Here is a 15,387-nt window from a genome sequence, read left to right as displayed (position 1 = left end):
CAGATACGGAGCAGAGAGCTGTGAAAGAGAGGGTTTGATTTAATGCTTTTCATAACAGAGTCAAACCTGATGAAACTATAAACCATAAATAAAACAACAAACACTCACCAATGAGAAGAAGAATGAAATAGAGAGTTTGGTCCATTTCTGAGGAAGAAATGTGAGAATGGAGAGTAGGTGTAATAAAAGTTAAACAAAAAGTATGAAAAAATATACTAATTTAGCAGCATAACTCGATTCACGATCATTAAGACCATATTAACATCTCAAAGTCTAATTGTGGTTAAAGAAAGAAGTTGTTCTTACTTTAGAGGTCGTGTGTTTCTGTCCTGAGTCTGATGTTTCTGTCCGTCTTTAAACAAAGTGATGATTATATCTGCTCTCATTCAGTACATCACATCATTTGTTTATTTCACTCTTAAAAAAAAAAAAGAAGATGTCCACATCTTTTCTCTGTTTTTTGTTGATAGTTGCTGTAATTCTTTGGAAGTGTGTTAATTTGAATGTGCTAGAGAGTCTGTACGTATATTGTATTTCCATAGCGGCTTCCTAGAAAAAATCCACCTCAGCATTTGCATTTTTTTTTTTACTTGTCATTTGTTTCCATGCTCTTCAGCTTTGTTACTGTCAGTGACTGATAGCAAGTTTCTGCACAACAAAACACAATATTGAAGATGCACTCTGTGTCTACATTAACACAATATCTCTTCATAGTGTCATGAGTGCTGTATGAAGAAAATATAATGGCCAACAACTGACATGTGAAAAGAAAAAAAAGACTACATATCAACTAGGGCTGCAAGCTTAATCGCAATTAAACCAATTTGGCAAAGGCTGCGATTATTTCATGCACAGCTTGTCAGAGCTGTACGGCTCTGTGATCAGTAGTAAATGTTTCTCCATCTGAAAGCCAGAGGGCGCTCTCACACAGAAACTCCAAATATGCCCTGCCGCCAAAGTACATAACACGTGTCATTCCAGGAAATCCCTATGGGCATCATACTATCGCTGTAGTTGATAAAACAAAAGATTGAAACGCTTTGATTGATTAAACATGATTAATAAACACACGACTGACTTATAAGCCACATCATCTCACAGAAGGATACTCAACTGTCGTTATGAAGTGAGTTTGGAGTAAAAACATGCTATTAAAATATGTTGCTTTTGTAAATGTACATTATAAGCAACTCAATCTCACAGTGCTTTCAGATGGATTAGCTTTTGGAGCCATACTTCATTGACAAGCCTCACTTAAAAAAAATTATTGCAGCCTTTGCAATTTCATAATAAGCCAAATCTTTAAGCACGATTTCAATGTTATTTTTCTAATCGTAAGAAGTCTGAAACTCTGTGACTATCCCTTTAGAACGATTTACGCCTCTACTCCCCGGAGATGTGCGTCTCGTAATCACACTTCCAACCATCGCGGCAAAATAGCGGAATTCTGCCTCATTGCATCAAAGCTCAACAAAAGAATTGTCTTTCACATCATAATTCCTAAACAGTAGGCAAAAATCACGTACTAACTGTTAGTTAGTAAAAAAAAAAAAAAAGATATCAAGTCAATCCGGATTTCTGTTTCACCTACTGACGCAGTCTGTCATATTTCTCCGCCTCCTTTCTCACAACACGAATACCTTTCTAGCAGGAGGGATTTACGATTCCTCGTCCAATAACAAAAGAAATGATCAAACTTGATTGTAAAAACAACATTTTCCAGCAAGTACATTTCAACCAAACAAATGACAACAAAAACTTTTAAAGGAACAGAGATCGATATGTATAGGTAATTCTGAATAACATTAAACACACATTAATACATATTAAATACATAAATTACACCGTATTTATCTGAAAAATTTCACCCAGGTTACATCAGTATCTATCAAAAGTGCTCCAAGGAAGGAACAGTGGTGAATCGGTGACAGGGTCATGGGCGGCCAAGGCTCATTGATGGGGAGCGAAGGCTGGCCCGTGTGGTTCAATCCAACAGACAAGCTACTGTAGCTCAAATTGCTCAAGAAGTTAATGCTGGTTCTGATAGTAAGGTGTCAGAATACACAGTGCATCGCAGTTTGTTGAGTATGGGGCTGCATAGCCGCAGACAAGTCAGGGTGCCCATGCTGACCCCTGTCCACCGCCGAAAGAGCCAACAGTGGGCACGTGAGCATCAGAACTGGACGACGGAGCAATGGAAGAAGGTTCCCAAAATTCCCCAGATCTCAATCCAATCAAGCATCTGTAGGATGTGCTGAACAAACAAGTCTGATCCATGGAGGCTCCACCTCGCAACTTACAGGATTTAAAGGATCTGCTGCTAACATCTTGGTGCAGATACCACAGCACACCTTCAGGGGTCTAGTGGAGTCCATGCCTCGACGGGTCAGGGCTGTTTTGGCAGCAAAAGGGGGAGCTCTGTTCCATAAGATGACAAGAGTTAGTGAGTTGGAGCTCTGGACCACGCAAGCACCACTTTCAGCACCACTAATTACTTAGACAATTAAGCTTATAATTTATTCATGCCGCAGTGCATGCTGGGAGTAATCACACTAAGCAACATTATGTCCAGAAGCTCCACTGAAGAGCCAGAATAAAAGTTATGATTTTTTTTTTTTTTTTTGGACATCTTCTGCACGTCTGATATAGATGTTCATGGAGCCTCTGTACAAGGTTAAAAAAAAAAAAACACCTCAGCCATGGATCCATCCATAGGCAGTAATACACACATTTAGACAGCTTAGCATCTGTAATTCACACATCTTTGGATTGTGACGGAAACCAGATCTGAAGGAAAGACTTTCTGGCTCAGCTGGGACTCACCAGGGGCCTTCTTGTTGTGAGGAGACAGTGTTTCCCACTGAGCCACTTGTGCTGCCCTTAGATACAGATATAAAATACTCATACTTGTAGAATAATTATTAATAAAAAAACTATTGCAGACCTTTTTTCATGTTTGTAAGTAAAAATAAAATAAAAACATTTACAGGTACAAAACTCTGTTTGGAGAGATGCTGAAATGAACAACATACACAGCAAAATCCTCAGTGAACACTGCTCAGTGTTTATATGAGTCCAATCTCCACAATGTTAAAAGAAGTTAATGAGATAATAAGGGTGATCAAATAACTGATGATTGAGCATTTGGTAAAATCAACTGTAAGTAAAAGACATTTAATATCGGAAGATCTCAGCAGAGGATTAAACAACTCCACAAACAGCATTACCAAATTCACTTATTACTAACCAGATTGACTTTATTTCTGTCAGACATCTAATCAAGTTATTATTGAGAATTATCAGAGGTTTAGATGTTGATGTTCACCATTATGGTGATCGGTGTTTGTTTAGTTGGGATCTTGGCCCTCGTCCTTCTTGTGTTAACTTTCCTTTGGCCACTGTAACTGTGTGTTTGTAAAACACATTTGTTGTGGCAAAGAAAGCTAAAGTGACATCAGATGTTATCAGCTCCTTGTTGATGTAACTGGTGGCACGTGATGCCCAGCGTGATGAGCGGCCAGTGACACCAGTTATGAAAATCTTTGTGGTTGTGGTTGTTGGAAAAAGACACGGGACAGCAGGCAGCAGTTTCACTGGATCTTTTAATCTGATAGAAAAAAACAAATAAGCAGCCACACAGATGAAATTGCCCTTATTGTGCTCTATAAAACAAATGTGTTGTACATTTATCACCATGTGCTCACTTCCACATATTAGACAAAAATATAACTCAAAAAGTGTAAAATGACAAAAATAATCACACAGATAAGTAAAATAACATTATACACAAAGTTGGAGTGAAAATTTGTTTTGATTTGTGTGACGGCCCGAGGCGTGGCCGCACGAGAGCGGTAATGTGAATGTATTGTCGCACACACGCACACACACATCCACATGCAAGCATTCATGCACACACGTTTACATGGAAGACATGTTTATACATTTAAGGTTAATTTTTGTTTATCTTATTTGTTATTCACATTCATTTTGGTTTCAGTATAACTGCTTTTAATAACTACACAAAACAAACAATATTCATTCATTCTTTATTTGGTTTGCATATAATTACATTTATAACATATTTTTATATACATTGTTGCTGATTTGGAGTGCACACAAATTAGTTGCATTGTATCTGTTATTTATATTTGTTTCTATATTTTGAGTTTAAGTTTACCGTTGACGTGTGGCGATCTTTCAACATGGTCTGCTGCGGCCGCATCCTGGTGTCACGAAAATTGGAGTCCGGCCGGAACAGGGCATTTAAGCGCTATTGGTTCCGCCCAGTTTTAAAATTAATTATATTAAATTAAATGATTATCAGGAAATCAAAAGAAACCTACCTCTCCCATTAGGTTACAATATAAAAGGGAAGAGGAGGAGACAGAACAGGAAGTGAAGTCATCTTGTGATCACACAACACTTAAAGGAGAAGCACTCATTTTGATCAGATAACCACATAAGACATATAAATGAACAGTTTTGTGTGAATTCTTCTCAACAGAACATATATTTAACAGTGTAATTTCTATACCTGTTACACTGATGACAACAAAATCATCACAAAACGAGAATAAAGTACGACCAGCTCTGTGGGTCAGGTGTTGCCCGGTTCATCCTATAATTAAATGAATCTTCATGAACTCTCCTGCATGTTCTCGTCTTTATTCAAGATGAGACATTTACCTTCTAAATGAGGCATGCACTGCAGTAAACAAGATTCAGATCTGCACATCTAAATAATATACAACATTATATATGATGAAAATGTGTGTATATAGTATATGTGTATTTTTTTCTTCCCTTACTGATGCATCACTGGATTTCTTCAGTTATTGAGATGGTGAGTGAAACACATGAAAGAACCTAAAGAAAGAACAAAGACAAGAAGGAAGAGAGATTCATTTACGTTCTCAACCAGAGTGTAGGATTACTGTTGACTTGGATTTGTTTTAATAAGGACTGAACTCTCTTGATTTCCTCAACAAGAGGGAAAGACGATTTAAATGACATTCCACACACAACAGGACTGAAAACTTGAGAATGTAACCAACTTTAGCAGACATTTATCTTAGAGGAAGTGGTACACTCTCTTTTGACAATTGTATGTTGGTTGTTTGGTTGATTTTATTGTTTATTTTGTTTTGTCAGTAAAGCCGGCTTAATTTCTTTAATCATCTGAAGTTGATGATAAGTTCTTTGGTCTTTGCCACATTGAGGAAGAGATTGTTGTCATTACACCACCGGACCAGTCGGCTCACTTCAGTCCTGTAGTTGGATTCATTGTTGTTAGTGATGAGGCCCACTACTGTCGTATCGTGATTAGGTACACAATCATGGGTCAACAGGGTAAAAAGCAGCGGGCTGAGTATATATTCAGATGTATAATTCCCAGATGTATAAATATGATGCTGCTGCTGTGTGTGTGTGTGTGTGTGTGTACTGTTTATATGAAATGTGATGAAAAATACATGCAAACTTGTATATATACAGTATATGCATGTGTTTTTTGTTGAGCATCATATTTATATATCTGGGTTTTAAAGCTCATATACGCACTTCAATGATAATTGACAAATGGAAAAATAAATGTTCCCCAAAAGCCAGTTCTGTCATATTTGACATTTACATTAACATGAAAAAAAGTTTTCATTTTTTGTGTAAAAAAAAATGCTTTCTTCAGTCCAGTAAATGTTTATCCTACATTTACTTTATAAAAATCATTATAACATTATGAGCAAAAAAGTCTTTACTTGATAAAAATAGTATGAACTATCAATCAGAGGACAGAAGGCATGGAGTAGATTGTGTACAACAGTTTTTTTCAGCAAAGTTTTGGTCATATTGATCATTTATAATGTTTTAAAAATTTGGCTTGCCAATTTCCATTGCCAAACAAGCATTCGTATTTCAATGAATTTATAGCCCTAAAGGAGCAACGTATCCTGGAGATACAAACATTACAATAAAAAATAAAAGTCATGTTTTAAAAAAACTATCATGAAATTGTATTATTGATGTCCTAATTGTCACCATTATGTTCTGTTCATGGACTTTCAGTTTCAGTTTGTCACTCCTGTCTCATGTTCCCTGTTCCACATTACTGCCACTCATCAGTCACCATGGACACTAACGATCCTCACAGCTGTCCGTCATTTACCTTTGTGTAATTAAGTTCCTGCCTGAGTTCAGTTCATTGTCTGGTATCGACTATTAAGTGTGTTTGCTGTTGCTTGCCTGTCTTGGATTTATATTAAACTTTGTTGCAAGCATGTGACGACAGTCTGGATCCCAGCCTTAAATTTGACTTTAAAAAAATGTGCAGCAATCCTGAAAGAGAAAAACTAAATAAAGTAAAAATTATTTTGACTGATACATTCCACATTGCACATGACAAATTATGTTTTAGAAACAAAGTGCAGGAGGAGCACGTTCAAATCTAATCAGTTCGAGAAGAGGCATATATGAAGAGTTGAGATGCAAAAGCAGCTAAACGCCACCTCCGTCTGAAGTGAGATAATGATATTGAGCGAATGCTCTCCGCACATAGTATACGTTCATCAAATACTTTCGCTTTAAATCCCCTAAATCCCAGCGTCAACCCATTCAGAAATACAGATTCGTTGGCAGAAACCGCTAAAAGCCACTTGCCTTGGTCAGCAAAAGCTTCTAAGAGCACAGAAGAACCAATCAAAAGACACAAACTGAATCATATGATTTCAAGATGAATGACGGCGTGTGTATGATCCAGCTTTCAATTGCCAAGCTGCAAGTTATCATCATGTTTTGTCCATCGTTACAGTGACAATGACAGGATTTAGCGAGAAGCATGTACTAAAGTGACATGTTTGAAAATAAGGCTTTTCAGTAACTGACTAACAACCTTTTCATTGCCGTTAAAGTGAAATTACTGAATCTAAATATAGGAGCCTGATAAAAAAAAAGCTCATTTAAAAGAAAACATGTCAGATGGACTTTTTTTTAACTCTTCATATACAGTGCCACTTGAAAGTTTGTGAACCCCTTGCAGAATCTGTGAAAATGTGAAAAATTTTAATAAAATAAGAGAGATCATACAAAATGCATGTTATTTTTTATTTAGTACTGTCCTGATTAAGATATTTTACATAAAAGATGTTTACAAAGAAATAGCTGAATTTATGAAAATAACCCCATTCATAAGTATGTGAACCATTGATTCTTAACACTGTGTGTGGTTACCTGGATGATCAACGACTGTTTGTTTGTTGTGTGATGTTGTTCGTGAGTCTCTTGTTTGTCCTGAACAGTTAAACTGAGCTCTGTTCTTCAGAAAAATCCTCCTGGTCCTGCAGATTATTCAGATTTCCAGCATCTTTTGCATATTTGAACCCTTTCCAGCAGTGACTGAATGATTTTGAGATCCATCTTTTCACACTGAGGACAACTGAGGGACTCAAACACAACTAATAAAAAAGGTTCAAACATTCACTGATGCTCCAGAAGGAAACACGATGCATTAAGAGTCGGGGATGAAAACTTTTTGAATTTGAAGATCAAGGTATATTGTACTTAATTTGTCCTCAGGGAAACATGTAGGTATCTTCATTCCATCACCCCGACTCACTCTCGGATGGTTCCTATTCCTGGCTGGGAATATGGGGAAGTACTCTGGGTTTGGGCTAAATTCCAAGCTCGATCGCCTCAGACAGCACACCAAATACACTTATTATACTGTTTTACAGTAGTGTGAGCTCTTGAAAACAACTGCCACAGGTAATCAGACTTTTCTTTCTTTCTTTATTAAAGATTTACTTTTGGCATTTTTGCCTTTTTATTGTGATAGGACAGTGAGCAGACAGGAAATTTAGTGGAAGAGATGAGGGTGGATGGGATCGGGAAAAGGTCCACGAGCCAGAACAGGAACTCAGCTCAGCTGAGCTGCCCACAAGACATTCAGTGCAGACGATGGGACATTATTTTCAACTTGACCTCAATGATTTATTCTCCATTGTGATGAAGGTGGACTGGTTCTTACGTAGATTTGGTTATTGCCTTGGTGTGTCAGTAAGGACACGGAGACAGGAACCCCATTTAAAGGGATAGTTCACCCAAAAATGAAAATTATCCCAAGCTTTACTCACCCTCAAGCCATCCTAGGTGTATATGACAATCTTCTTTCAGATGAACACAATCCGAGATATATTTAAAAATATCCTTAGTCCTCCAAGGTTTATAATGGTTGTGAATGGTAATACACATTCTGAAGACAGAAAAAATGCATCCATCCATAAAAAAAAGTAATCCATACGGCTCCAGGGGGTTAATAAAGGCCCTTTGAAGTGAAGGGATGTGTTTTTGTAAGAAAAATATCCATATATAAAACTTTATAAATTCGAATAACGAGCTTCCGGTGGACGACCGCACGCAGAATGTACAAGTTGACTTGCGTCACATAAGTAACCCGTGACGCGATGTATGACGCAGGATGTAGGAGTATCGTAAGCTCAGACGCCTCTCGCTGTTCAAACAAATACGGCTGGGCAACAAACTCAAGCTCCTCTTTTCTTATATCGAAATCCTCCAACAATTCTCTTTAAAATTTCTCATTTTAGACTTCTAATTTGTGATCAGTGTTTTGTTTTGCTCTCTCCTCTTCGCCTCCACGTTCGTCATTGCGTCATTGCGTTCGGGTCAAAGGTTGCTCTTCCGCCCAAATTGACGTGCGCAATATGCGTACAGTCGTCTGCCGGAAGCTCGTTATTTGAATTTATAAAGTTTTATATATGGATATTTTTCTTACAAAAACACATCCCTTCACTTCAAAGGGCCTTTATTAACCCCCTGGAGCCATATGGATTACTTTTTTTTATGGATGGATGCATTTTTTCTGTCTTCAGAATGTGTATTACCATTCACAACCATTATAAACCTTGGAGGACTAAGGATATTTTTAAATATATCTCTGATTGTGTTCGTCTGAAAGAAGATTGTCATATACTCCTAGGATGGCTTGAGGGTGAGTAAATCATGGGATAATTTTCATTTTTGGGTGAACTATCCCTTTAAATGACCTTAATGTCCTGTGATTGTTGAAGGGATAATAATGGTGTCCAGCAGAGGGCGCTGCTGAACTTCCTCTCCTACATCCCTCATTCAATGCACATTGCTTTTACATAAATGAACCTCATCACAGATTAAAATATATAAATCAAAATATGTATTCCATTTATGAAGAAAAGGCTCAGCACCCAAATCTCCTATCGCCTCAATGGTGTACAGTGTCTTTGAGCGGATTGCTGAGGTGGATCGCCGGCAACACAGGACATTATAAGAAATGTGTTTCTGTCAAGAAAATGAATCACCCTGAGGGGATTTTTTTTTTCTTTGGAATTCCTTAATAGAAAAGATTAATTAGAAATAAGAAAAAATCAGTATCAGGATAACAACAAAAAAGTGTCAAAACTGAAACTGTATGATGAACTGTTGAATGTAGCGTAACTTACATTTCTGTACACTGAATTGTGTATTACTGTGTATATCTACCTACAATTATTTTTTCATTGTCTTCCATTTTCTTTTTTACTGCTGTCATCCATTATTCCTGTATTTAAATGTTAAAGAAACTTTTGTTTATGTCTGCATTATCTGATCTGTCCATAAATCAACTTTGATCACAGGAATAAATGACACTGTACTATATATTCATGTAACCGGTGTCTCGTGTGTGATGTGTGACCAGCGACACCAGTTATAAAACACTTCAGTTGTGTGTTGTGTAGCTGTGTGGAGTTGTTGGAATCAGACACGAGACAGCAGGCGGCAGTTTCTCTGATCTTTATTCATCTCCACTGATGCAAAACAACAGACAAGCAGCCACTCTAGAGCGAATTGCCCTCGTTCTAAATGAAATACATTTGCACACTGATCACCATGTGATCTCGTTTCCACATATTTAAGCAGCAGACAATAATATACCTCAAAAAGGGTAAAATGACAAAAAATAATCAGAGGTAAGTAAAATAACACACATGAATTGGAGTGAAAATATAGATTTAAAAGCAATAAATACAGTAAAGATTACATAAGATGATCAAGAAGTCAACAGAAACCTACGTCTCCCATGCAGTTCTAAAAGGGAAGAGGAGGAGACAGAACAGGATGTTGATTCATGACATCACAACAATTAAAGGTTGACCATCCGACTTCTTAACACTAGTAATGTTCTCTGGTAGAAGCGCTTTAAATGATTTGATTACATTTCAGTTGATTCATTAGCAGACGATATTTAAGTGAATAAGAACTAGCGAATACATGTACACAAGTTTCAAAATATGGCAAAATATGGCATCGTTAAATGTAGCTCCAAACACAGGTTCGGGAGGAGCCTAAACAGCACTGTTATAGGGGGGTTTAATTCTGAGCTCAAGCCGAGCCTCGGGTTCGAGCCTCCTTCGAGGACAGCAAGCCAAGTTTGTTTTACCATTAACCTGAATGGGCAGGCGAACTTGTGAAATGTTAATTCTATCTTAAAATGACTCTTCTAGAAATTTACTCTGACAGAATGGCCTTAAAGTTTAATTTGCAAACTTATAAATAGAAACTATTCACTAGTTTCATATAAAAATACGCTTGTGCTTTTCTAATTACTCTTCTCTACACTGTTGAATGTCATCAGGATAGTTCAGAGTAAGTTTCACAGGGGAATGATCAGACAGAGCTTTATACTTGGGTAATGTGTCACAACGTCTTACATATTTCATGGGTAATATTTCACACTCTTTAACATAATTCACATCATTCTCCAACATGAAAAAATAGTCTAAACTGGACATTGTTGTTTTGTTCTTATGCACGTATGTGTATTGGCGTGCTCTAGGATGCTTTTTTCTCCAGACATCTGACAGCTTCAATATACTCATGAATTCATTCAGTGTTTCTCTCAGTGGAGCATGTTTTGGGTTTTTTTTGTTCGTGTCCAATTCAGGGTCAAGTGTTGTGTTAAAGTCTCCACCAATCACAGGCCTGTGTTTAAAAGCATCTGCATCTTTTAAGCTAGTGAAAATATTTGACATGAGATGACCTATATGATTTAGACCACCACCACGGTAGTACACACTTACAAACGTGTGCTTCTGATTGTCAATCTCAACATGAACCCAAGCATAATCTCCACCTTCACAAGAATAATTCAGAAGTGTGTGTGTTTTATTGATAAGAATGGCAACTCCTCTCTTCTTTGAACTGAAGTATGTCATATACATTGTCTTCTCCTCCTCCTCCTCCACCTTCTCCTCCTTTTCCTCCTCCTCCACCTCCTCCTTCTCCTCCTCTTCCTCCTCCTCCTCTTCCTCCTCCTCATCAGTTCTTTCTCTGCATGTCAGATCTTTCAGTTTATGTAAACTATATTTCTCTAATAAGGCATCAGTCATAGTTTTCCAGTCTCTATCATCATCATCATCATCCTTTGGACCAATTTTAGTCTCTTGCAGAAGCACAATATGATATTTGTCAAATATATCCAGTAGTGTCTTTTTACGGTCCTCATCCGCAAGTTTTGCTTTCAGGCCATTAATATTCCAGGTGAGAACTTTGATGTCTTTACTCTCAGATGCAGATGCCATTATGAGGAAGATTTTTTTGTTGTTGTTTGTGAAGTTTACTGTAAGCGCACACACACACACACACACACACTCGAAGTGTATTTAATATGTTTTTGGTAAGTGAGCTGAGATTCAACACATTCACTTTTAAGATTCCGTTCAATTTCAGATTCAAGTATAAATTAGCATGTATTTCCACTGTCATTTCAAACTCTTGTGTTCGATTTGGTGCAGTGTGCAGAATGAGCAAATCTTCTTTTCTTATCCCTACAATAAACCTATAAGTGCACAATTCAAACTGACTATGTTAAAAATGACTTTGAGGATATTAAAAATCAATCAATCAAAATATCTAAAAATATCTACTTTAAGCAATAATTGATGACATGCCATTGAATTTTTTGAAGTTAATGCAAAGTCTGAGGTGAAGTGACTACAATGAAAGGTTTGAGAGAGAGAGAGATTTGAGATTTCAATACCTCTTTATTTATCCAAAAATGAGTTTTCTACAACACAATAATCCTCTATCTCCAAACACAGAAAAAATACATAAATTTAACTCAAAAACATCCCAAAAAACAAATCATTCTCCACAACAGAGCATAAAACATTTTTATAACACCAAATGTTTGTGAACTCCTCTAAATTATTTGTGGTACTATAAAAGTTGAAATCAACTTTTAATCTGGCTTTCATCATTCTAACAAAAACAGTACTTGCATCAAAATCTAAGGACTCTTCTACCTTATTCCTTCTGCTGAGGTAGATGCCTGTCCCAATACAAAATTAAATAACTGACATTTCACTCTCCACTTCTGATTATATTTAAAACCAAGAATAAACATATGCTTAGAAAATTTCTCTCCAAACATCATAAACATTCGTTGTAACAAATGAAAAAAAGAACACAGTCTACTACAATCCAAAAAGCAGTGATAAACTGTTTCCCTCTGCAATTTTCACTCACACTGGGATTAATAACAGAAATGAAAGCATTAACAGCCACAATACCATGTAGGATTTTCCATTGTAAATCTCCTACCCTTTTTGTCAACAGTGGTTTGTATATCGCTCTCCACACAGGTCTGGTCTCATTGTCAAGCCCTAAATGAGCTCTCTAAGGAGTATCAACCCGTCCACTTAGTTTGCTTTTATTTAAAACTTTAACAAGCATTTGATACATGATTTTTCCCCCCATAATATCAAACTTATGTGTAAGAGTCTCTCTAGACTCTAACAATTGACCAGTACAGTCTTTAAAATCGGGAACAAGTATCAATTCAGGAAAAGGATCATCAAACTTTGGTTGACAGGATTTGTTACAGTAGTCATTTAGCAAAGAGAGTTCAGTCTTTGTAAGTTCACATTTCCAACTGTTGATCAGTTGATTTATGACCCTGATTGAGCTAATTCCAACATGAGAGGCAAGACTTTTAGCCTCAGTCAAATTAGGTCCACATAGATCAACCACTTGTCTCAATGTGATAATCCCAGCTGAACAAAAGAACTTCATCACAAATGATCCTGCTAAATGTTCTATATTAAATCGAGTGCCATGCACTACTGGCTCTTTCAGCAGCCAAGACAGGGACTCACAGCCTGCTATTCTCTTTTTGTGGAACATCCCCCACACAGTGAATAATCCTCGGTAGAACTTTGGAAGACTGGACAGTTTATGAGCGCTCAGGTCCATCAAAAACAATGGCTCAGCAAGACTTAAATTTTCGCTTCGGGTCAATATAGTTCGAGCTAAGGATCTCCAGACAAGGTCTAAAGGTCCAACAAGGAGCCTCTGAATGTAACGAAGTCGGAAACCAGCACCCCTGCTGGCAAGATGAACGAGTCCCTGCCCTCCTTCCTCTTTTGGCAGAAACAATACGCTCTGCGGAACCCAGTGAAGATGGTCCCAGAAAAAGTCAACCATCACCGCCTGTATCTTGGCCAGCAGTTGCACTGGAGGGTCTACGCATGATAAACGGTGCCACAACATAGATGACACTAGGTTGTTGATTACTAGTGTTCGACCTCTAAAAGACATGTGTGGCAAAATCCATTTCCATTTCTTGAGACGTCCTTCAACTTTCTCTAAAACATTGTCCCAATTTTTACCCACAAAAGAATCATTACCAAGATATACACCAAGATATTTTAAGCCATCCTTGTTCTTTATTAACCCAGCAGGTAAAAGGTTTCCTGCTTAACTCATCACCGACTGTTACAGCTTCACTTTTCCCCCAGTTAATCTTAGCAGAAGACAAAGCACCAAAAATATTAATATTTTCTACAAGTGTGTCAATATCTTCTTGTTTTTTGACAATAACAATAACATCATCGGCATATTCAGATAATTTGAAAACTGTTTCACATCCAGGAAGGTTTACACCAGAAAGAGATTGTCTTAATTTGTGCATAAGAGGCTCTATGGCCAGGGAATACAGCATGCCAGATAATGAACAGCCTTGCCTGATTCCCCTTTGAACCTTAAAAGGAGCACTTAAACCACCGTTGATTTTTAAAATACTCTCAATGTCACTGTACAAGACTCGAATCATGTTTATAAGACCAGAGTTGAACCCAAATGCATCTAACGTTTGCCACAAATACTGGTGTTCAACTCTGTCAAAAGCCTTTTCTTGACCTATTGAAATCAGACAACTTTCACAGCCCAATGAAACGGAGAGGTCCAAAAAATCACGAATTAAAATGATGTTGTCAGATATTAACCTATTGGGTATACAATAAGTCTGGTCAACATGGATGATATGCTCCATAACTTTTCTCAGCCTCATGGCCAACACTTTTGACAACAGTTTGTAATCAGTGCAGAGCAGAGCCACTGGCCGCCAGTTCTTAATCTCTTGTAAATCTCCTTTTTTGGGGAGGAGAGTCAGAATCGCTCTCCTGCAGCTCAATGGTAAATGTCCTTTACTTAAACTGTCTCTGAGAACAAGCTGCAAATCTTTGCCAATCACAGGCCAGAAAACTTTATAAAAGTCCACAGGAAGGCCATCAATGCCTGGAGCTTTACCACTTTCTATGCTCTGCAATGCAGAATATAGTTCATCAGCAGATATTTGTGCATCCAACTCATCATTAGCCTCCTCAGACACTTCAGGTAAGCCTTCATAGAATGACTGCACCGCTTCAGGTTTCGCCTGGAACTCTTTCTTGAAAAGCTTCTCATAAAAAGCAACTGCGCTCTTACGGATCTCTACAGAATCTTGCAGCAACTGCCCGGTGTTGGACCGCAAAGAGTGCATGAGTCTTTTTTGTCCATTTTTTCGTTCAAGTCCGAAAAAAAAATGAGAAGGTGCATCCATTTTTGCAATATCTTGATAACGGGAACAAACCAGAGCACCTTGTGCAGAAAAACCCAACAAGATAGAGCTGACCTTTTTCTTTTAAGAATTTTAAAATGTTCCGTTTCTCTCTATTTCACTCTCCAAATCTTTCATAGACTTAGTCATGTCCCGTGTGACATTGAGAGTATATTGTAAGCACAACTGCTTTATCTTGCCCTTCCCTATATCCCACCATTGTTGTAGAGAAGTGTATTCAAATTTTGTCTTTGTATAAACACTCCAAAAATACTTAAAAGCATCTTTAAAAATCAGAAAGCAAAGATACATTAAAATGCCAATAGGCACTTTTCCATTTCACATCTTTAACAAAGATAGAGATTTGTACAAGGGAATGATCTGAAATACCAACTGGGTGTATTGAACAACCTTTAAGTACATTACTCTGATGTTTGAAACAATAAAATCTATCAAGCCCAGCCATAGACAAAGAGTTATCTTTAACA

The 15,387-nt window shown here is 37.4% G+C and overlaps 1 protein-coding gene across 5 annotated transcripts in view; it reads right to left on the bottom strand.

The window, feature by feature from the left end:
* Window positions 1–15,387, bottom strand: part of LOC127518761 (macrophage mannose receptor 1-like) — a 58,852-nt gene that overhangs the window by 33,373 nt on the left and 10,092 nt on the right. Inside the window, exons 1-2 of one of the 5 annotated variants that reach the window (XM_051905873.1) lie at window positions 307–364; window positions 109–147 (exon numbers count right to left, since the gene is read on the bottom strand). The exons of 2 other annotated variants lie outside the window; for them this stretch is intronic. In XM_051905873.1, the coding sequence (XP_051761833.1) occupies window positions 109–145 (37 nt within the window). In that variant the 5' untranslated portion in view covers window positions 146–147; window positions 307–364. Of the gene's footprint in view, window positions 1–108; window positions 148–306; window positions 365–15,387 lie in introns of those variants that run through there. 2 more of the 5 variants (XM_051905870.1, XM_051905868.1) reach the window with 2 other exon arrangements.

This window comes from Ctenopharyngodon idella, chromosome 9, assembly GCF_019924925.1.
Source record: "Ctenopharyngodon idella isolate HZGC_01 chromosome 9, HZGC01, whole genome shotgun sequence".
NCBI classification, from domain to species: Eukaryota; Metazoa; Chordata; class Actinopteri; order Cypriniformes; family Xenocyprididae; genus Ctenopharyngodon; species Ctenopharyngodon idella.
This window is presented reverse-complemented; position numbering and strand designations above follow the sequence as displayed.